At 37.9% G+C, this 24,374-nt stretch overlaps 2 protein-coding genes across 3 annotated transcripts in view; one reads left to right on the top strand and one right to left on the bottom strand.

The window, feature by feature from the left end:
* Positions 1–3,300, bottom strand: part of COG5 (component of oligomeric golgi complex 5) — a 305,665-nt gene extending 302,365 nt beyond the window's left edge. The window contains 1 exon segment of the mRNA XM_021682942.2: positions 3,189–3,300. Coding sequence (XP_021538617.2) covers positions 3,189–3,282 — 94 coding nt within the window. The 5' untranslated portion in view covers positions 3,283–3,300.
* A 72-nt stretch (positions 3,301–3,372) lies between these two features.
* The window catches only part of DUS4L (dihydrouridine synthase 4 like), a 66,938-nt gene continuing 45,936 nt past the window's right edge, over positions 3,373–24,374 (top strand). The window contains exons 1-8 of one of the 2 annotated variants that reach the window (XM_044920144.1): positions 3,373–3,570; positions 7,969–8,105; positions 12,979–13,100; positions 15,965–16,082; positions 17,127–17,249; positions 18,375–18,601; positions 19,472–19,480; positions 22,447–22,543. In XM_044920144.1, coding sequence (XP_044776079.1) covers positions 7,990–8,105; positions 12,979–13,100; positions 15,965–16,082; positions 17,127–17,249; positions 18,375–18,601; positions 19,472–19,480; positions 22,447–22,543 — 812 coding nt within the window. In that variant the 5' untranslated portion in view covers positions 3,373–3,570; positions 7,969–7,989. Of the gene's footprint in view, positions 3,571–7,968; positions 8,106–12,978; positions 13,101–15,964; positions 16,083–17,126; positions 17,250–18,374; positions 18,602–19,298; positions 19,995–22,446; positions 22,544–24,374 lie in introns of those variants that run through there. The other variant, XM_021682938.1, reaches the window with a different exon arrangement.

The following is a 24,374-nucleotide window of genomic DNA, read 5'->3' as shown; positions in this document are numbered from 1 at the left end:
ACAAATATTCAGGCAGTATAATGTGTAGGACTTAGAGACAAGCTGAAAATGGGTGATTAGGTAGAGCAAGAAGTAAAAGGATGATTCTTGACTGAGTAACTGACATAGAGAATTCAGCTTTGCATTAAGCTCGACCACTAAGCATCTTTGCATAAAGATAAAAACGAACGTATTGCTGCCTCCAAGGAACTCATAGTCTACATGGGAAACAAGCACACATCTAATTAACCACATACAATTGATGGTAACAGAGAAGGTTTGAGGAAAGGGGTAAAAAAAAAAAAATGAAGTAATCTCACTTTTTCACATATAGCACCTGAACTATTTGTTCATATGTAATTTTTGGTATGTAAAACTAATCATGCCTTTTCACTATCAAGATAGAAATGTCCAGTAGACAGTAATCCTATAGCTCAGAAGGGAGGTAAGGACCATCTATGCGTGTATTTGTGTGCATCTATATTAATTTTGAAACCATGAAAAAAAAGGAGATGATTTAGGAATAAATTTTGGAATGCACAAAAAGAGGGAAATGGAGAAGACTGAGTTCAGAAGCCAGGCAAACACCAAAAATTTGGAAGGAGATGGAGAAAAATGAAAGCAATCAAGGAGACTAAGGAGCATTCAGAGAGAAAGAAAAACAAGAAAGAACAGCAAGGGACGGTTTGGAGAAAATGGTAAATAGTGTCAAAGATCTTACAAAGATCAAAACAGTGAAGGCTGAAAACTGGCCACTGGACTTGGCATTTGAGGACTGATTGTCCATCAGAAGAAAAGTCATATAATGCTTCTCTTTTATAGTTGTCTCATTCCTATAGGAGGTACATCAGGAACAGCTCACAAATTATTCCAACTACACATCTGCTCACCAACCCTATCAATCCTATCCTCTACCACTGGCAGATCCTGTACATAGTGAATCACTGTTACGGACAGAAATGTTTAATTTTTAGGAATGTTACAGAGAATGGGTGGTGTGAACCACTGAATTAGGGGCAAAGTGGAGAAGACTAGCAATTAAAGGAACTTGGAAAAGAGCATTTAGAGAATTAGGAATTTTCTTTTTTTAAGCATAGAACTCACAAGTCACATGAGGGGAAGTATTTCCAGAAAAGAGTCAAATCCTTTTTACAAGTTCAAGTAAGATAAGGACCAAAAAGTATCCATTTGATTTATTCACAAGGAGGTCATTAGAGACCTTGGCAAAGAGATTTCAATGGCATTGAATGAGGGTGACTGGGTCCTTGAGGAGACAGGAAAAAAATCCAGAGCACAGGAGGAAGACCGTCCTTAGAAGCAGAGATTCTACTTCTAGTGTAATGGAAAATACAAGGGAAAAAGACCAGTTACAGGTATAGATTTAGTTCATAGGTTCGATGGGGCAAGAAATGGAGGAAGCTCACATCTGATGGGTTATCTTTTTTTCAGGGAAGTTTAAAGTCATTTGTTGAGTTTGAAAGGGGAGGTCTGAAAGAGTAAGGATTTAAATAATCACTGTGGAAGATGGAAAAGAGAACTAAATAGGAAAATACAGAAGTCAGAAATAAGGACTATTCACCCTTCAAAAACTGATTACAATTCCAGAATGCATCCTACTGAAATATATACCTATGCCTGACATGTACTGTTTCTTCCACTTCTTCATCTAGGGAAGTTCTATTTACACTTCAGAACCAATTCCATCTAGAAAGACTTTCCTGACACTCCCCTAATCACACGCAGTTGTCAGCCTCCTCTGTATTGTTTGACTTTGTACACAATGCTGCTACCCAGCAACACTATATTATAATGCTTACCTTCACAGCTTTACAAGATTATTGCCCCTTACTAAAATGGCAAGTTGCTTGAGGGTGGGAATTGCACACATATCAGGAGTTCAAAACTTGGTTAAATGGAATTTAAATTAAGTTACAGAGATGCATTGGACAGAGATCCTAACCTAGAGAATCTAACACAATCTAGTTCAGAAAACCACCTCATCAGAAAGTTTTGACAAAAGTATATACATTATCAGGAGAAGGTAAGGAATTAAGGGCAATAATACACAACACTCAGAGAAAAACAATAATCTAGAATTTTGTTATTTTGTTTATAACCTACTTTGGTCTACAAATGTGTGCATATGCTTACTGTGATGTTCATTAAAAAATTTTTATTCTGCACCCACCATATGAAAGGTACCGTTATTAACTGTGGAATATAAAAAGGGGTTCTACAATGCAGCAGAAAAAGTTAGGTACACAAATTATTTCAATACCAGGTAGAACGTGATGGCAATTAGGGAGGAAAATTAAGAACAGATGAGAAGAAATTTGAACTTTATTCTGAAGGATAAGAGATTTGCAGCGTGTTAACTGAATTAATAGAATTTAATGTACTTCTCAAATTGTACGATGTTTAACTTATTTCCTAGAGTTTTCCTCTGTCCAAAACTATCAATAAACTCCTATATTCAATGCATGGTTGTGGATAAACGCCTTGTAAAAAACAAACCAGGCTGTGAGTGGGCCACCTGTGTAATCCAAGAATTTGTTAATAGAGGGATGCTTCCAACTCCACTTAAAAATGATAACATTAAGAGCTGTCATCTATCTGTTCTAGGTCTTTCACTTTTCATGGGATGCAACGCTTCCTCCTTTCATCAAAAATTGCGGCAGCAGCCAGTGGCTGTCAACCTAGGTCACCGGAGTGCGGCAGTCCCAGGACTTCAGAGAAACCTCAGGCGCAGGAAGGGTAGAGTTGAAATGAGTAGCAACCAGATGGGGCGCCTGGGTGGCTCAGTCGTTAAGCGTCTGCCTTCGGCTCAGGTCGTGGTCGGGACCCTGGGATCGAGCCCCGCATCGGGCTCCCTGCTCCGCAGGGAGGGCTGCTTCTCCCTCTCCTACTCCCCCTGCTTGTGTTCCCTCTCTCGCTGTCTCTCTCTGTCAAATAAATAAATAAAATCTTTAAAAGAAAAAAAAAGAGAGAGAGAAATGAGTAGCAACCAGAAATCAGGTGTCCCCTGGACACCCGGAAGGGAAGGGGGCTGCTAGTCTCTGGAGAAACAGGTTGGCTGGGCTGGGGGGAGTGGTCACGTCGAGACCGGAAAACTTTCTGCAAAGCGACGGGTTGAGTCCACCACCCGGGTCCAGGCGCGGAGCAGGACAGTCCCCCCAGGCCCACCACCCAGCCAGACCCAGACTCCTTACCGTCCTGCAGAAGCTCCCAGACTGCCGCTGTCGCCGCCCCAGAACCCAGAGCCCCTTGTCCAGCTACAGCGACGCCGCCGTCACCACCTTCCATGTTGGCAGGTGCCGGGGTGATGGCGTCAGCGGTCGGTTCGCCCCTCCCAGGTGGTGACGCACAATGCCGGCGCCGCCCGCTCCGCCCAGCCCGCGGCTCCCGGCCGGCCTGGGGAATCAGCTAAGCGGCCGCAGCTGGACGAATCCCGGCTGAGAGCAGCGTGTCTCTCGGAGCTGGCGGGCGCCCAGAGCCCGGCGCGCGGGGGAAGCCGAGGCCGCGGCGTTGGCGCCCTGCGCAGTCTCCTGTCGCGCCACTGGGGCTGACGTCGTTCCCCCGGCTGAAGAGAAGGTGGGCGCGGGAGCCTGGCCGTAGCGCTTATCTCTGTGCAAGTATTTAACCTGAGAACAGGGGCCTCTCGGTGGAGGCTGGACAGGAAAGCGGAGGTTTCTGGGATCCTCGCTTGCACTCCACATACACAGCTGGGGGAAGTTAGTAACTCCCCAGCCTTATGTGTCACAGGCCTTGGCTAACAGTCCTGGGGTAAAGGCTGGCGGGGAAAGCTTGGGAAGGAAGTTGCCGGAATGAACACTAAGGGCAGAGTTAGGGAAAGCCGAAGGTTGGTGAAGAAGGAAGACTGAACCAGGAAAAGACAAGTGAATTCAGTTTCTGCCCTCTCTTGACCTTAAGCTTTTTCTGCCTCTTCCTCTCTTTTTCAGCCACGTGCTAGGAGTGATGCCAAACTTTTTCCTATTACAAACTGATGGATTTTCCATATCTCAACTAACAGTATTGAAGCTGTCAGATCAAGTTAGTTCCCGTTATCTCCTCCGCTAATACAAGTGCATTATTCACTTAGATTTCTCCCAAGATGAATACTGATGATTTAACAGGTTAACTACTCTTGTGCAAGAAGGTTAGGCATTCCTACATAAAGAGAATCTGTAATAAAACACACCCTGTACACGGAGAACCAGTTTTTCCCGATTCCGGAGCTACACGGTTGTCTCGATTCTGCTAACAGTATTTCAACAAGGTGCTAGAATAGTACTCTGTGCATTTAATACACATAACCACTCAGGTAAGCATGTCTTTTGATACACTGCCTTATGCTTTCTCTTGACTTTGTCTCAGGTTTTTCCCTAGTGTTTTTGGTCTCAATCACGATCTGACTAGAATTGTTCTGAATGAGTCACAGGAATTGTTCAGGGCAGCGTGCTCAGACTCACATTAGATTTCATTATCTATAATACACAAAATTTTTAGTAATTCTTTAAGGTTGATGAATAAGTATCATCTTTGAATTACGGGTTCTTTTTTTCTTGGCTTTACATTGGAAGATTGTAGAAAAGTTGCATAATATTCGTTCATTTAGTGAAGAGATTTGAGCCCAACCATACACATCAGCACCAGTTTACAAATGAGACTCATTTCCTGTCTTGTTCCAAAGGAGCTCATAAGTAAGGTAAAAACCCATGTAAACAAACAATTGTACCAGGTGCTTTGCAGTTTATGGATTTCTTTATTAAGCTTAACTACACATTGAAATCACCTGGAGAGCTTTAACAAACCACTGATACCTGCATCCTAAGCCCAGAGATTCACATTTAATTGGTCTGGGGTATGGTTTGAGCATCCTGATTCTTAAAAACTCCCCAGATTATTCTAATTTACAACCAAGATTGAAAACTGATTTATTCATTAAGCAAATACATATTGAGGGAGGCCTTTGTGCCATGTACTGGAACTACAAGAATGAATAAGAATGAAATTATTCTTGCTAAAGTTACTAACAACCTAGTTGCTATTAGATGCTTTTTAGTCTTTTTCTTACTTAACTTTTCTGTGATGTTTAAGTTGCTTATCCCCTCCCTCCTTGATATTCTCCCCTCTTTTCAGTTTTTGAATATCACTCTTCGGGTTTATTCTTCTCAGCTCCAGAATTCATCTCTCAGTTTCCTTTGCATTATTCTTTGTCTTTTACTTAAATGTTGGTGCTTCTAAGGATTTCTTGCAAAATATGGCATCCTTAAGTACTTCGTCCATGTGTTTAGTTTCAACTTATTACCTAAAGGCTAAAGACTCTCAGTCTGTATGTCTAGCTTTTTCCTGAGTACCATATCTCTATAAGCAGTTGTGAGGCATCACCATCTGGAAATCCCAAGAGCACCTCAAGTTCAATGTGCCCAAATATGAACTCATGTTTCCCTGCTAAAACCTATTCCTCCTCATTTTCTATCTCATTGATTGGAACTACCATCCACCTAGCCTCTAAAGCCAAAGTATATACATCATCCTAGAATTCTCTCATACTATAAAACATGCACTGTCCTGAAATGATTTCCACTTCCTGAATATCTTGCCAGTTTACTTTTATTTTTATTTCTAAATAGGTCTTAAGTGTGTTCTTTTTCCTAGCGACCCAGGTCAGATACTCATGCATTGGACTGGTTTACTACAATAGACTCCTTTGATATTTTGCCAAAAGCCCTACCCCCTTCAGTGAAATGTTTCTAAATCAGAAATCTAATCATGTCATTTTCCTGCTAAAATGTTTCATTTATAAATATACAAGGAGAGACATACAGCCTGTACATAAATCTGCTATGTATGAAAGTATGTCATATGCACGTATTAACATGTTGGGTGCATATGAAAAATCACCCACAAAGGTGGAAAAATGGTTAAGAATCAAAGTTCTATAGTATAAAATCTAAAAATTACTAACATGGAATATAAGGTCCATGATTATCTAGGCCTTCTCACTCCTAATCTCAAATAACACGGGACTATTAATGGTTCATTTTTCAGGTTTATTTCATCAAACATTTTCAAGCCTCTTTGGTTTTATATATGTTGCTCCCTGTAACAGGACAGTTCCCCATCTCCCACATGTCAGCTCAAGCTTTCCCTCCTCCACTGTTGATGATTTCCCTCATTTCTCTAGACAATTATTTCCACAACAGTTAAATTGTGTGTCAGTGTATGTATTAGAACTACCATTTTGTGTATGTCTAATAGATTTTTAAAGACAGGAGAAATGTATTTCCATCTGTATTCCCAACAAGAACTTAATATTTGTTGAATGATTAAATACATGTCCATACCCTCAAAAGCTCAAGAAGAAATGAACGTGTTATTATTATACTCTGTAAAAGTAATTACAAGTGCACATGATAACAGGAGAGCCTAGGGTGTAGTGGGTAAGTTAGATCAACTCTATCTGGGATTCAGAGAAAACTGTCAGAGTCATCAAAATGGGAGATTATGAGTACATAGACTAAGGCAATGAAGATTTGCTCAAGATTTAATTAAAGGTACTAGTTGGTTGACACACTTGTGCGAGATGGAGAAGTGGAAGACAAACCCCAGGTTTCTGACTTGAGTGTGTAGAGGTGGCATGATCAGGACACAAAATGCAAGAGAGAAGGAACAGGCTTGACTCGTGAAAAGGAACTACCTTTCTCTTGCTTATATTTTACCTATGTATGTGGGCTTACATGTTCTAATCAGAAATTTTTACTTTAAAAAAAGAGGTAAGGGGCGCCTGTGTGGCTCAGTAAGTTAAGCATCCCACTCTTGATTTCAGCTCAGGTCATGATCTCAGCCCAGCATCTGGCTCTGTGCTCAGCAAGGAGTCTGCCCATCCCTCTCCCTCTGCTCCTCCCCCTGTTCCCTCCCTCTCTCTCTCAAATAAATAAATAAAATCTTTAAAAATAAATAAAAATAAAAAAGAGGTAAAAGACTGAGCATTGGTCAGTAAAACTAGCTTATTTCAACTGTACATTATACCTAAAGAAATTGAAATTATTATAGTACTTTCTGGATTAGCTAAACAAAAAATTGCATGTTGAGCAATTAGACCTTCCTAAAGTTTGGCCATAACTGTTGCTAAGTTACTAAAGCCAAACACTGGAATATGGAAAACAGCCAACACTATGAAATGACAGGATTTTAGGTATAGCAAATTTAAAAACACGAACTATAATTTAATCACTTGTACCTCTTTGGGTATAAAAGTGATTTACTATGCAATTATATGATTATAATTGAAATTTTTGCTAGATGATACCACATTTAAATTTTTTTAAATAAAAGTGTTTGCCTTCTGATTCAGATAAAAAGAATAGAAATTGCAAATAAGAATAAACATGAAATAAGACCAGTAAATCTCTTGAAATGCTAACTACTTAAAGTTGTTCAATTAATGCCATTTAGCTTTCCTGCATAAAACAAGGTATTTCAAAGTGCCAGACATATGCAGTCTTATATATGAAATTACTCAAATCAAAGTTTCTGGTTTATCAATACCAAACAGTAACATGGAAAATTTTAAACATAACATGAAAAACCATGTTATTCTAAGAAAAAAAAACTTGTAGTTTTCCACATCTTGAGCATTTATTAATTTGAGCAGAAAATGTTACTTTAGTGAGTTAAATATAGAATTTGAAACTGTTAGTGTTTGACACGAACAAGCGTAATTTGTACTGAATATATAAACGTGATGATTTCACAGTGTACTAAAAACTGTCAGTGACTTATAGAGACAAGATTCTGTAGTATCCTATTTGATACTGTGAAAAGAAGCTAAAAAGATTCCTGAGCCCACAAGCCTGACCCCCCCCCCCAAAAAAATATATATATATATACATATACACATACACGTTCTTGGCAATTGAAATTGTTAGAATGATGGGAATTCATCTAATGAAAGTAATTTTTCTCTATGCAAACTGTCTCTGTCAGATTTGAAACAAATCTGTATTCATGAAGAGTGACTGCATACGAACCACAATATGTCAAGAAAGAAAAAAAGATCCAATAGAAATGCTTCATTCTGGGCAGCTGGTAAAAGTCTGTGCCCCAATGGTTCGATATTCAAAGTAAGTATTAGTAAATGGTTAATGAGCTAAGATGTGATTTCCTTTTTATGCTCTGACCACCATATGGGATCATCAAACACCTAGCTTTGGGGTCATGATCTAGGCTTGTGTGCTGGTGTTACTGTTTTCCTATCGTGTGTCGCCTTGAGTAAACAACCCCTTCAAACTTCACTTTCTATATCTATAAAAAAAGATAGTGTTTGTAACCCCCACCTATAAAGATACAGAGGATATTAAATAAAAGATATTAAGTAATTGTAAACATTCATGCACAGGTTTTTGTTTGTAAGTCTTCATATGTCTGGGACGAATCCCCGGGACTGCAATTGCTAGGTCATGTGGTAACTGTATGTTTAGTTTTTAAGAAACTGCCAAATTTTCCGGAGTGTCTGTAGTGTTTCACACTTCCACCAACAGAGTATGAGGGATCTATTTTCTCCTCATCCTCACCAACTTTTGATAATACCGTGTTTCTTATTTTAGCCATCTGATAGGTGTGTAGTGATCTCTCATTGATTTTAATATCCATTTCCTTTATAGCTAGTGATGTTGAAAATGTTTTCGTGTATTTATTTATCCTGTATATTGTTGAAGAAATGTTTCTTTATGTCTCTTGCCAATATTCTAATTAGATTGCTTTTTTACTATTGAGTTGGTTTTTAAAAATTTTTCAGTTGTGGTAAGATACAACTTAGGCATTTGTCAGTGTACAGTTCAGTGGTGTTAAATGCATTCACATTGTTATACATCCAATCTCTAAAGCTCTTTGTTTTACAAAACTGAAACTCTACACGTATTAAACAATAGCTCCCCATTCCACTCCCCACCCCACCCCCTGGTAATCATCATTCTACTTTTTCACTCTTTGAACTTGGCTACTGTAGGTGCCTCATATAAGTGGAACTATATAATAGTTGGTTTTTTTTGAGACCGGCTTATTTCACTGAGCATAATATCCTCAAGGTTCACCCATGTCATAGCATGTATCAGAACCTCCTTCTTTTTTAAAGGCTGAATGATATTCCATTTGTATGTATGTACTATATTTTGTTTATTCATTTATGGACACTTGGGTTGCTTCCGTCTTTTGGCTATTGCAAATAATACTGCTATGAACATGGATGTATAAATACGTCTTCCAGTTCTTTTGGATATATGCCCAGAATAAGTGCTGGATCATATGGCAATTCTATTTTTAGTTTTTTGAGGAACCGCCATATTGTTTTCCCTTTTTTCATTCCCACCAGCAGTGTACGAGAGTTCCAATTCCTCACCATCCTCACCAATACTTATTGTATTGTTTATTTGCTTTTACTATAGCATCCTTTTTTTTTTTTTTAAGATTTTATTTATTTATTTGACAGAGAGACACAGCGAGAGAGGGAACACAAGCAGGGGGAGTGGGAGAGGGAGAAGCAGACTTCCCATGGAGCAGGGAGCCCGATGCGGGGCTGGATCCCCGGACCCTGGGATCATGACCTGAGCCAAAGGCAGACACTTAACGACTGAGCCACCCAGGCATCCCTTACTATAGCATCCTAATGGATGTAAAGTGATACCTCATTGTGGTTTTGTATGTCCCTAATGATGCTTAGCATCTTTTCATGTGCTTATTGGCCATGGGTATATCTTTGAAGAGATGTCTACTCAAGCCCTTTGCCCATTTTTTAATCAGATTTTTGTTGTTGAGTTTTTCCTTACTACTGAGTTTTGAGAGTTCTCTATATATTCTGGATACTATTCCTTTGTCAGATATGTGATTTGCAAATATGTTCTCCCAGAATGTAGCTTATCTTTTCATCCTCTTAACAGAGCAAAAGCTTTTTATTTAATGATAAAATCTAATTTACCAGTTTTTCCTTTTGTTTTTTTTTTTTTTTTTTTTTTTAAAGATTTTATTTATTTATTTGCGAGAGAGAGAATGAGAGACAGAGAGCATGAGAGGGAGGAGGGTCAGAGGGAGAAGCAGACTCCCTGCTGAGCAGGGAGCCCGATGCGGGACTCGATCCCAGGACTCCGGGATCATGACCTGAGCCGAAGGCAGTCGCTTAACCAACTGAGCCACCCAGGCGCCCTAGTCAGTTTTTCCTTTTGTAAATTGTGCTTTTGATGTAAAGTGTAAGAGAACTTTGTGTAGCTCTTAGTCCTAAAGTTTTTCCTCTACTTTTTTTTCAAAAAGTCTTGTTTTTTTGTTTTACATTTAAATCAATTTTGAGTTAATTTTTGTATAAATGTGAGGCTTAGGTTGAAGGGGTATTTTTTGTTTTGTTTTATTTTGCCTGTGGATGTCTAATTACTCCGCCATTTGTTGAAAGGCTATCTTTCCAGTATTGAATTTCTTTTGCATCTTTGTCAAAAATCATTTGGGCATGTTTATGTGGCTCTTTATCTACATTCCCTGTTCTGATCTTTTTTTTTTTCCCCCTATTCAGTTCTATTGATCTATGAGTCTATATCCCTGCTAGTACTACACAATCTTGATTACTATAGCTATATAATAAGTTTTAAGTTGGGTAGATTAATTCTTCCCACTTACTTTTCTTTCTCAGTATTGTTTTAGCTATTCTAGTTCCTTTGCCTTTCTCAATAATTTCTTATAAATTATCTTGCTGGAATTTTCAGAAGAATTATATTAAATATGTGTATCAATTTGAGAATTGAATTCCTTTCTATGTTGAGTCTCCCAACTCATGAACATAGTATCTTTCCCATTTATTTAGATCTTTTATTTTTTTCATCGTTGTGTGTAGTTTTCAGCATATTAAGTGCTATACATGTTTTGTAAGACACTTGATTATTTCTTTTTTTGTAGCAATTGTAAATGGCTTTATACTATTAACTTCAGTGTCCATGTATTCACTGTTGGTATATAGAAATAAAATTGATTTTTATGTTGATTTTGTATCCTATAAACTTACTGAACTTCCTTATTGGAGGTTTTTTAAAATAAATTCCTTGGGATTATTTATGTAGACAATCATCTCATCTACATATAGGGACAGTTTTATTTTTTCCTTTCCATCATATGCCTTTTATTTCCTTTTCATACACTGAGTAGAAGTTCCAGCACTGTGTTAAATAAGAATGATGAGAACAAGCATCTTTGCCTTGTTCTTTTTTTTTTTTTTAATTTTATTTATTCATTTGAGACACAGAGATACAGAGAGAAAGCATGAGCAGGGAGAGAGGCAGAGGGAGAGGGAGAAGCAGGCTCCTCGCTGAGCCAGGAGCCCGATGTGGGGCTCGATCCCAGGACCCTGGGATCATGACCTGAGCGGAAGGCAGACGCTTAACCATCTGAGCCACCCAGGTGCCCCTGCCTTTTTCTTGATCTAGGAGAAATATGTTCCATTTTTCACCTTTAAGTATGTTAGCTGTAGGAGTTTTTTGTGGATGCTTTTTATCAGGTGGAGAAAGTTCCTACCTATTCCTGTTTTCTTGAGGGTTTTTTCTTTTTATCATGAATATTATTTTGTCAAATGCTTTTTCTACATTGATTGATACAATTATGTGATTTTTCTTTTAGCCTTTTAATAAAGTGGACTATATTGATTGATTCTAAATATCAAACCTTCTGTTTTAACTTTTTTTTTTCCTGCCATCACTATAGCAGGAAAGGAATGAGAAAGCACTACCTCATCACTCTGAGGTGAAAGAAAAAGTCCAGATTTCCTATTTCGTCTTCTTTGACACTCTGGGACAGGGGGCTCCTCATTACTGCTGAGCTGGGGGTAAGCCATGGAGGGGATGGCCTGGTACCTGCTGGGCTCTATTGAGAGTCCTGGCCATTCACTAAGCATCCTCTGATACTACTTAACAGTGGGAAGGGAGAAAGGTTTTTTTTGTTTTTGTTTTTGTTTTTTAATTTTTTTTATTTTGGGAAGGGAGAAAGTGTTAAAGTCCCAGCTCCTACCTGGCTTTCTCTGACATCACTATGAAGAGGTATTAGAGAACTTTGTTTTGGCCCTGGAAAAGTACAAATCTAAGCTCCCCACTCAACCTTTGCTTCTGGAGGTGGGGCCACAGTTTTATCTCTGGTGTTTGGCTGGAGTAGAGCCACTATTTAAAATTGTTCTGTCTTGCTAGGCTTCCCCTTTCCTAGTCCTTTGGTGAGAGAGCTGACTTTTGTTGGGGCTCTTTTTGTCTGCACTCATTGGTATTTCTGAGTTCCAGCTTCTTCAGGTCCAAATCTGGGATATTTGAGGCAAAAAAGAAACCCAGGGAACTCACCACTGTTGTTCCTCAGGTCCCAAGGTCACTAGCCTTTCTGTTCTCTTCTCTCCCCCTTTCAGAGTTTTCTTATGTTTGTTTTATATATAATATACCGAGCAGTGTTAAAGAAAAAACTCAGCTGAGTAAATGTGAAGATCTCAACTGGCTTTATTAAGCAATTCATGAATCGCACAGCATCCCACCTAGCAGGTAGAGAGATGCACCATGGAGTTCTATAAAATGGGAGGTTTTTACAGGAAGGAGGGTGGAACAAGTAGTTATTAGCAAAAGAAAAGAAAAGATTGGTTCAGGCCAGGATATCTTTTGGTGGGGATGGGAACAACAGGGATTTTTTTTTATCCTGCAGATTACTATACTATTGCTGTTCAAGAAATTTCAGATTGACTTTTAAAAGGTCACATTCCTGGGATAGGTTGAAACTGTAATTAAGTCTTGGTTTGTGGTCTGGAGGGGCAAATGACTCCAATCTGGGCTTGTTTTTTTCTTTTTTTCACAGCCATAATAGGAAAAAGTACATCTCCTCTAGCCTCTCAAAGGTAGAACTTTCCTCTAATAAATATTTAATAATTAAATTAAACTTGGAAGTATATATGATTGTGGTGTTTTTTAAATGCCTAATTAAAGTTTTATATGCTTGCAGGTTGGCTTTTAGAACATTAGTAAGAAAATACAGTTGTGATCTGTGCTATACACCAATGATAGTTGCTGCTGATTTTGTCAGATCTATAAAAGCCCGAGACAGTGAATTTACGACAAACCAAGGTATGTGAAACCCAGAGTTTGCTGACTTTGTAAAACCAAAAAAAAAAAAAAAAAAAATCTTGTCTAATCAGAAACAGCACAATTCAGATATTTTATTTTTAAATCTTTTAGTTTTTTTTATGTTTTTAGTAAGTTTTTTAAGTATGCTTTTATTCTGTGCCCTGTAAACTAAGGATGATATATCTAAGCATGAGGTTAGCCTTCCTTAGGGCCCCATCCTCTCACCTGAGCTATTAGGTTCCTATCTCACTGCCTCCAGTCTTGCCCCATTCCAAACCATCCTACAAATAGCCCAAAGGAACCTTTGTAAAATGTAAATTTGATCACATCTCTTCCCTGCTTAAAATCCTTCTTGGACCTCTCATGGCCTAAAGCAGTGGTTCTCAAGGGCTGAAACCCCAGGCCAGCAGCATCAGCATCATCTGGAAACTTGTTCAAAATGGAAATTTCTCAGCTCTGCTCCAGGCCCACTAAATCAGAAACTTTGGGTATGTGGTCCAGCAGTCTGTTTTAAAAAGCCCTCCAGGTGATTCTGAGTTTGCTAAAGATTGAAAACCAGTGGCCTAATGAGTAAAATTCCAGTACGTGTCAGGGTACTTGGCTGGCTCAGTCAGTAAAGCATGTGACACTTGACTTCAGGGTGGTGAGTTCGAGCCCCATGTTAGGTGAAGAGATTACTTAAAATAAAATCCCAATACCTGTGAATAATCTATAATGTTCCTCATGATCCAGCCTCTGAATATATCTTATGCAGCTTTATCTTCCATTAGTTTTTCTCCACAGCCCACCAACCTTATTCTTTTTTTTTTTTTTTTTTAAGATTTATTTATTTATTTTGAGAGAGAAAGTGTATGTGCACATGCTAGTGGGAGAGGGGCAGAGGGAAAGAAGTCTTTCAAGCAGACTCCCCACTGAGCACAGAACCTGTCATGGGGCTCCATCCCGCGACCCATGAGATGACCTGAGTGGAAACCAAGAGTCAGAGGCCTAACCAACTGAGCTACCCAGGCACCCTCCACCAACTTTATTCTTTAATAATACTAACTTATTTAAGTTCCTGAAAGTGCCCCATCCTCTCATACTTCTCTACCTAGAATATCCTTTCCTCAGCTATGCCCGTCCCCCAGATCCATATCTCTCTGGCAAACGACACTGCATGCTTCTTAATCCAGCTCTCAAAGTTTGTGTTCAGGGAGTTTGCCAGATCCCCCTCCACTATTATCCTCTCTCACAGGCTTTTTATTGGACTTAATTCTACTGTATTATAATATCCTCTTTGTATGCCTGTCTCCCATTCTCTAGACTATGGGCTCCTTGAAGTCTGGAATTATCTTTTATGGATTTGTATCCTTAGCTTCTAGCCCTGTGTTGAAAATATATTAAACTAATAAATGGTTATTAAATTGAAACTAACTCTTTGAGTTATAAAGGGAAAAACATCCTATATCCTTGGGGAAAAGCAAATTCTCCTACCCCATGTTAGTCCTATAAATCAGTGGATTGCCATAGAAATTCTGAATAAAAAAATAAAAATAAACAGAAAAAAGAAATTCTGAATCAGTGAAACTGGGATGATGCTCAGAAATCTGCATTTTGGCAAACACCTAGTGAATCTCATACAGGTAGTCCTCAAAAGAACTTTAGAAAGATTAAAATACATCTATCCAGAGTTTATAACACTAACCCAAAGGAAGATGGGAAAAATATGTCCTTAAAACCTAGGAAGTATCTGACACATTTTCTATATTAAAATGTAAACTTTTATATGTTAGAAAGGAGCACACGTGTACTCAAAGACAAACCAAAACCTGGAAAGAATGTAATATTTACGATAGAGGGGCACCTGGATAGCTCAGTCGGTTAAGCGTCTAACTTGGGCTCAGGTGGTGATCTCAGGGCCCTGGGATCGAGCCCTGTATCAAGGCTCTGTGCCCAGCGGGGAGTCTGCTTCTCCCTCTGCCCCTCCCCCTGCTCGTTCTCTCTCTTTCTCTCAAATAAAATCTTTAAAATAGATATATATTTACGATAGCAGAACTCATTTCTTTGTTTTATAAATAAAATTTTTAAAAATAATAAGAAAATAAAGAACAATTAAAAGAAGAATTACATGTAGAAAAATAGCCAAAGAATATGGAGAGAGAACCCACAAATAAAAATACACATTGTTGGATATACAATGTAGAATAAGTTGTGAGGAAACAAGAACTGCCGTCCATATTGTTGTGTATCTGTATTGGTAAACTCTTCTGAAAGAAAGCTTTGTGGTGTCTATCAAAATGTTAGATGCCTATCCAGCAGTTACATTCCTGGGAATTTACCCTATGAATATACTCAGAGTAGCATGTGTTTAACAGTATTCTCATCACAGCGTTGTTTGCAAAAGCCACAAATGAAAAACAGTCTAGAAGTACACTCTGTGGTCCATCCATACAGAAGAATACGCTACTAAAAAGAAGAAAATAGGTCTGAGTACAACTCCCAGATATATCAAGGGGGGAAAAAAAGCAGTAGGCATGGAAATATATATAGAATGTTCACATTTGCTTAAATTTTACAGGTATACATAAATTGTTCTGGAATACAATAAACTAATTCTCATCTTTGGAAATGGGATCTGTTTGTCAAGAGTGTTGTAATGTTCATTTTATCAGATTTTATACTGTTTGAATCTGAACTAAATGTAAATTACTTTTAATTTAAAATATTTAAAATTAGTTAAATGCTATGTTGTTTGAACAGATACTTCTTAGGCTGAAAATAGTTATTATCCCATACAAACATGACGAGTTTGGTGTATCGTGTGTGTGTGTGTGTGTGTGTGTGTGTTTCTGTGAATTTTAATGTTGAGCTATTCGTTTTATCAGGTGATTGCCCATTGATTGTTCAATTTGCTGCTAATGATGCAAGACTTTTATCTGATGCTGCTCGTATTGTCTGTCCTTATGCGAATGGAATAGACATTAACTGTGGTTGCCCTCAGAGGTAAAGCTTAAAGAAGTTGGAAGAATTTTCAGAAAAATTAGAAAAAAACTATGTGAATATGATAAACTATTTCTCTAGTTTTCCAAGAATTAAAAAAATAAAGAAAATAGAGTTAAAGCACTTGGGCTCCAAATAAGCAAGAAAAAAATAAGGAAAGATTATTTAGGAACAGATATGCAAAGGTATTTTCTGATGTCTAAAACAAGGTATAGATTAGTGTTTTGTCTTACCACTAGAATTTTTTTGTGTGTGATCTGCCTTGAACCTGACCCATAAGTAGCTAGGGAAGACTAGAGCATTTATAGCAGTCCCTAAAGTGAATTTTTACTGCTATGTCAGACAAGAAACTGTGATTCTATGATTTGAGAAATCACCACTTGTTTTCTCCTAATTAATTTTCTCTATAAGAATACTTTCTTATAATTACCTTTTCTTTCTATACCACAGTTGTTTGGTTAAGTCTGAGTAACTGGGTATTGATAGGATGCTTAATTTGATACTAATATCCCTACCTTCCTAGCACCAGGTCAGATTATCTGTCAATAATACAAAATTTGTCCAAAGAATAAAATCAAGGTTTTAAGTACATCATAATCCAAACCAGATTAGACATATTTGTATACTCATTAGGAGAGTTAAATAAGCTGTTCAGTGGTGTTGGAATGCTGTAAGCCAAAAATATCTTTCTACTATTAAGATTAATAAAAATCTTGTTATGTACAATAAACATCAAATTTGGAATTCTAAAAATCTGAAGTAATTGAAATTAATTACAAATACCTAAGTCTGTTTTGGTTGAATTAATTTTAATTTAATTTTCTCACTTGCCAATGAAAACCATTTCTCCTAAGTACTTTTTGATCTGGGAACATGTTTTCCTTATCTCCTATCGATCCACTTTAAAATGTTGGATCTGTGAATTATAAAAATCTGATTCCATTCCAGGTCACTAAGATAGAGAAATAGATGTACTTACGGTGCTTTTAAAATTGTATCTCCTCGTCCATCTATTTACAATTCATTTGTTGTGTCTGCTTTATAAAGGTGGGCAATGGCAGAAGGTTATGGAGCTTGCTTAATAAACCAGCCAGAGCTTGTTCGAGATATGGTGAAACAAGTAAGAAATCAAGTGGAAAATCCCACATTTTCAGTATCTATTAAAATAAGGTAAAGACAATATTTTAATCTACTGACAAGATAGTCCATTACTTAGGAAATTTAAAAAAAAATTCCTTTTGTCTAAGAGTGTGAAGGTATCCATCCTTAATAAATTGGTAGCTAGTGTATGGAAATGTAGAAATAAGACGTTTAGTAAATGACTACCATAATTTTTATTTATAAAAATAACAGAACAACTTCATTTTTGTATTTTTTAACAGAAATTAAAACATCCCTTTATTATTAAAAACCTCCCCTCAAAAGAAGCCCTCTGTTTTTTTCCATGTACTGCCTAATTAATAATGCTGAGAAGGGCGCCTGGGTGGCTCTCTCGGTTAAGCGTCCAACTCTTGATCTCAGCTCAGGTCTTGATCTCAGAGTCGTGAGTTCAAGTCCTTCGCCAGGCTCCACACTGAGCCTGAAGTCTACTTTAGAAAAATAATAATGATGACGATGCTGAGAAACATTCCTGGTACCAAGAGTAGGAAATAGTAATATTTGCACTAAAATTTCACAATGAAAAGAAAATAAACCAGGAATAGGTTTTTGGGTGACAGGTTAAAAATATATTTCATGATAATGTATTATATTTTCCCACTCGGGGATTGGGGCATACACAACAGATAATAGGATACTATCTTTCCATTCCTCCATGATAGTACTTGGATGACTTTTTCAGTTATCAAAGCCAAAAGGGTGAAGCACTAAGTAAGGTAAAATTTGTCATCCTATTGTTGCCAATAGTGAAATAGCTAAATTTGAAGTCTTTTTTTTTTTTTAAAGATTTTTTTTATTTTTTCATGAGAGATAGAGAGAGAGAGAGGCAGAGGCAGAGGGAGAAGCAGGCTCCCCACGGAGCAGGGAGCCCGATGCGGGACTCGATTCCAGGACCCTGGGATCATGACCTGAGCTGAAGGCAGATGCTTAACTGACTGAGCCACCCAGGCATCCCGCTAAATTTGAAGTCTTAAATGGGAACTGATCTCTGAACAAAACCTTTTGATAGTGGCATGTGGTGATAATATAGCAAAGCTAACTGAATAATGTATCAGATGAAATATTTTATTTAGCTTATTAATTTTAGCATTAAGATTTGTATGCTGCAAGTAGACTGATGTAATTTTGAAATTACAGGATCCATGATGACCTTACAAGAACTGTAGATCTTTGTCGAAAGGCTGAGGCAACAGGAGTTTCTTGGATTACAGTCCATGGAAGAACTGCTGAAGAAAGACATCAGCCCGTTCACTATGAGGCCATTAAAATAATTAAGGAAAACATGTCTATACCTGTAATTGCGAACGGAGACATCAGAAACTTAAAAGAAGCAAAAAATGTGTGGCATATTACTGGGACAGATGGTAAGAAATAAGTACTTGAGTTTTTTTTATTTTTAATTAGCAAAAAAAAAAGTGGGGATAGGAGAGTAATGTTAATGTGATTTTTCATTATTTGTCTTTAAACTGGAGCCATATTTTCCTGTTGTACTGATTTAAGCTAAACAACTTATTAAAATTATGTTAACTCTTTTACTTAGAGGCAGTAGATGTTTTAATTTGGGTAAGTCAGTTACTTTTCTCCCACCATCATATCCAGTTAGAAGGCTATTAGTAAAATAGCCATTTAGTAAAATAGAAATGAGAATTAGTGAACACAGAGTGGTCATAGGAGCCAAAGGAACTATATACTGCTATGCAGTTTTATTACTCGCTTAAATTGTTGGCACACCAAGGCCTGTGATAAGTATGGGAGAATGCAAATAAACCTAAGCAAACCCAACTTATGACAATCTGGATTAACCCTAAAAAAAAAAAAAATCCCTAGAGACTGTTTAATGTAGAAGTCTTAAAAAATTTTTTTAAATTCTTATAAGTACATTGAAACATTATTGGTTTACAGACATATCAAATTGTTTTGTAATTTAGACTAATATGTGGTTATTGTGAAACCTTGTAATATTACTTCATTTTTCAATATTCTCAGTTTGTTTCATTAAGTTTGACCTCATAACCATGAGTTCTTAATGTGTGGACAAATGTGATATGCTTTAATTTATAGGTGTGATGGTTGCAAGAGGACTCTTAGCAAACCCGGCCATGTTTGCTGGATATGAGGAAACCCCACTGAAGTGCATCTGGGACTGGGTTGACATTGCTCTTGAACTGGGAACTCCATATATGTGTTTCCATCAACATTTAATGTACATGATGGAAAAGATAACTTCAAGACAGGAAAAAAGAGTATTTAACGCTTTGTCAAGCACATCAGCAGTCTTAGACTACCTTATAGACCATTATGGGATTTGACTGGACTTCCTAAATTATTTTAATATTTACTTCATTTTATATCTACAGTGAAACCACCCATGGTCACATTTTGGTTTCTACTTTAAGTCAGTGTCTCTCACACATTAGCATAAAAACAGTGCCCTGAGAACATTTTAAAAAGTTAGTCCTAGACCCCATCCTCAGAGATTCTGATTCAGTAGATCTCTAGGGTGGAAACAAAATTTAGTTTTAAAGAGGACCCCAGGTAGATCAAACATCCTGGTCGTCCTACCAAACATTGACAAATACTGCTCTGAATCCTGTTATGGATTTAAAAACAAAAACAAAAAACCTCAGAATTTTTTTCCTAAAGGAATTGTGTTTTTAACATTTTTAAATAAATAAAACTTTTTATTTTAATACTAAAAGTATGAGTCCTATAGTACTTATAAGTTAACATGAAGCATGTTTGAGTGAAAATAAGTGCAAAGTGACAGAATGAATGCCAATTCTATATAAAATGAAAAGGAACAAGAAATTCTCTATAGAATTACTTTCAGGGCTTAGAGTAAAAATTCAAATTGGAAAATCAAATTGGTACTTCCTAATTCATGAAGGACACCTCAAGGTATTTGTTTTAAACTGTATGTAACTGAATTTAATTATGTGTGATGTTTTCAATAATTTAAAACTAAGATGCATGAAACTCTTTAAATGACATTAACTTCATTACATTTCAAGTCTTCTAGATCCTACAAGATTGAGAGCTTGGTAAATACACCTGTACCTAAAATGATAAAATTAGTTTTAGTCCCCCACATTTTATGTATAAAATTTTGGTAACCAGTCTGGCAATGATTATATATTTAAAATATTTCTTAGAGAAATTTAATTTTTAATTTAAAAACCTAATTTCCATACCCTGTTTTTAGTGATTTATTTATGATGTTATTTTTATGCCTCCCAGCAGTTGATGATAATTTTAATTTTTTTTTATAATTTTAAAGTTCCATGGTCTGGGAGTGTTACTAAGATAATTTTGTTGTTGGTGAATGTACCACTGCAAGAATTAAGTATCTCAGTTAACTATTAAAAGTTACATAGTTAAGATATTAGTCTATACTACCAACATGAAAACTGTATTAGGAGACAGTTATCTAAAACTGCTTAATTCAAGTATTTGGCAATATTAAATGAATCCATTTTAAACTAAACACTGTGTTGCCATATTTTTTAGGCACATTCTATACTTTTTTTTCAATTAACATATTTTTAAAGATAACTGGCTTTTTCACTTGATGTAACATGTAAGAATAGGGAGCTATAGTCAAAATCTGTAATTTTTGTGTTTGTAAATTAACTCTGAAGTGAATTAAACTAGTGTGTGTGCACAACAGCATAGAGTACGGTGCACAGCCTTCCAAAGGAATCAGTGTGGAAGAGCATGGAGTTCTAAACGCGTTTGATTAAAAAAAAAAATACCTTCCTTATAGTTAATTTATAGTCTTTTTTCTCTCTTTTCTGTGTGATCAAGTATATTTGTGATAAGAAAAAGCACCCACTTAAATGTATTTTTAGGTTCTATAATTATCTCTTTATTTACATCATTTAATATTCCCAAAATAATTCTGTCCAGGAGGATAATACTGTCATTTGCATTTCTGATATCAATATTTTTGATATTGATTGATTCTGATGTCAATATTTTTAAAAAATAGTGTATTCACGCAATTCGAAAATCTGGAAAATATTAACTGAAGGAATGCAGCCACACACATTGTTTTGTCTCCCTCTCAGTCCTCAAACATCTCTCTAGATTGTATGGTCTCTTCCCAGCCTGCAGACAGAGCAGGGAAATGTTTTGAAGCTGCATATTTTTCCACGTTCTCACAAGAACAAAATGCTGCACAACCACCAATCCTGCGTCTTCCATTTAACTCTAGCGCAATTCCGGACAATAAGGCCGTTCCTACCAAAGACAGACGGAACAGGAAAGGACAGGAAAAGAGCGCCTTTCAAACAGGTCCACTGAATTCGCATCACCCTATCGAACCCTCCCGCTCCGGCGCCATTCCTTCTCCGTGGACCCCAAGAAGCTCTTTCGGAAAACGTCGGTTATCCGCGCCCCTCCCACCCAAACCACACTTTATGAGAAATTTACAGTCGGCTCTCTTTAAGAAGTTGACCGGGGAACCCCAAGCACTCGGCCGAAAAGTCTGAGTCACCCTCTAATTCCACCATCAATTAGAAAACAATTATTCTAATAGTCCTCACGCCGTCTGCGACCTCGGCGGGCTCCGACCCCGCGGTTCCGGTTTGGGAGCCGGCGGGGGCGGGGAGGGGGAGTGGGGCGCTCTCCTCCGCCCCCCCCACCGCTCCCCTCCCCGCCCCCCCTCGCCCCGCCGCGGCGTCTGACGTCCCGCGCGTCGGCTTGCGCGGAGCAGCGAGGGGAGCCAGGCCGGCCGCAGGCGGGGTAAGGCCGGGCGGGTGCCCGGGAGTCGCGGGTCCCGAGGCGGGGAGGAGCGCCAGGCCGCGCGGGGCGGCGGGGTCGCGGCTCTCCCCCCGCGGTTGAACCTCGGGAGCTGGCCCAGCCCGCGGCGCGTTCGCGGAGTGGGAGGGCCCCTCGTCGCGGGCGTTAGCGGAAGGTAGCGTTAGGTTGCTGTCGCTGCGAGGTGGCCGGCAAGCACGTCCTCCGTGAGGCGCCGGCCGCCTCGTCGGTTCCGCAGGGCTCGCCCGGGAGGTGAAGACGCGGGCCTCCCGGCCCACCCTTGACCCGTGCCCCACCCCTCCCGCCGCGGGTTAAGGCCAGGCGCCTCGGGTTAAAGTCGGAGCCCCCCGTCAGTCCCCTGGACTAAAACATTGCGCCCCAGGGCCCTTAACCAAGTTCTTTTCTTTGAAAGGCCGCAAAGTAAACGGTTTCTCTATTTAGGTGTGAAGAGAAAAAATGACACTCCAGTGGGTGGCAGTTGCAACCTTTCTTTATGCTGAAATAGGACTTATTTTAATCTTCTGTCTGCCTTTTATTCCTCCTCAGAGGTAGGAAACCTCCAAATCGTTACAATAAGTATAAGTTACAATAAGTACAGAAAGGTTGATTAGCTACTTTAGACTGTTTAGTGTGATATCGGAAAAGTTTTCTTAAGATTAAAAAGTTTTGAATGCTGATTATATAAAAGGTGCTCTTTAAACTCACAAATTTTAGGTACTGTCTAATAATATTAAAATATCACTTTATATAAAACTTTTTATTATATGTACAAACGAATCAGCTGTTTCCCCTCACTTCTAAAAGGAAGAGTACCCAGTCCTTTTGGTTCTGTTGACTACAGATATAATAAAGCCGTGGTTATACTTTTAATACATGTCGTCACCAAACCTAACCTCGTTTATTGTCCTGAGTTGGAACAATGAACTAAAAAAAGGGAAATGGATAAATGATGTTAACAACATGCATGGGTGCAGAAATGTTTCGTTGGGGCAGTGGAACAACAGTGTAGAAAGTTAAGCCAGTAAATGATTCTTGGTGGTGTTCTTATGTAACCCAAAGATAGCTTCATTAATGTTTAAATGGCAATTTTACCACTTTTTTCCATACACAGAAATAATATATACTAAAAGTGCTGAATATGGAAAGTACCACAACCATACATTAGCGTTAATTCCTTAAAGACCTTCAAAGGTCTTTAAGTACAGTACTAAGTATTTAAACTGAAGCCTTGGCTCACTTTACCCTTGTAATAATCCTCATATTGCTCAGTTTGGGGGCTGTGGGGGATGGCTGTTAGTAGAGTGGACACACAGTGTAAGATTAGTTTCAGGTGTACAACCTAGTGATTCAACTTCTCTATGGTTATGCCATGCTCACCACAAGTGTATCTGCCATCTGGGGAGTTCAGTTTTAGATCCAGAAAGTTGATAGTATGAATGGTGAAATGCACTTTTAATAAAAATGTTGCAACACCTTTCTTCATGCTCATGACATAAAAGAAAATCTTTCATAAATGAGATCCTAGAGATAAATTCAGTGAGATCCCAATACTGGAAGAGACTTATGAAAATTTTTACTTTGACTCAGCGACCAGGTGATCTTTCTCTTAACTTGCTTCTTACCTACCTAGATTGCTACTCACTTCGGTCCTTGTCTATCAGCTATGCCATCACTTCTTCCTTACTAAAGAAAAAAAATTGAATCATACTGTAAGAAGGAACATTAGAGATCATTTTTTTCCAACCCACTCATTCAATAGTCTAAGTAGTCTAAAGTCATCTAGCTGATCCATGGCAGGCTCCAGACAAGAATCTGGCTTTCAGCCTAGTGCTTTTTCTACTCTACTGCTCATCCTGTCCATTTGTTTCAAATCTCTATAGTGCCCTGTTAGCTTTTTGGTAGTAGTTGCAACAAGAGAGTCCTGTATTCAAGAAAAGGAAAGATTTTATTTATAAACATCTGATTTATAAATAAGGCTTAAGAATTTGCGAATATATATATATGTATATATATGGTCAGTTAATATTTTCTGCATGAAAACATTCCATAGATTATGGATCTTTTTCTTCTTGCCAAATATTTTTTCTCTATACTATTCAAGTAGCTCTTTGATATATATGTAAATACACAGATTATATATAGGCTCATGTACAAATATACACAAGAAAATATGGTGTGTATATATATATACACCATATATATGAACACAATTCATTTATAGTATGTCCCTACTGTGTGTAGTCACATCTTTTAATATTTTATACATGTATCACCATATCTTCAAAGAAAAGGCTGCAATCTTTATTTAATTTGGCTATTATTTACTCACATAACCCATTGGTTAAAGACACATAGTTACAGGGGCGCCTGGGTGGCTCA

This window comes from Neomonachus schauinslandi, chromosome 12, assembly GCF_002201575.2.
Source record: "Neomonachus schauinslandi chromosome 12, ASM220157v2, whole genome shotgun sequence".
Classification (NCBI taxonomy): domain Eukaryota; kingdom Metazoa; phylum Chordata; class Mammalia; order Carnivora; family Phocidae; genus Neomonachus; species Neomonachus schauinslandi.
The sequence above is the reverse complement of the archived record's forward strand: the minus strand, read 5'-3'. Positions and strand labels throughout refer to the sequence as shown.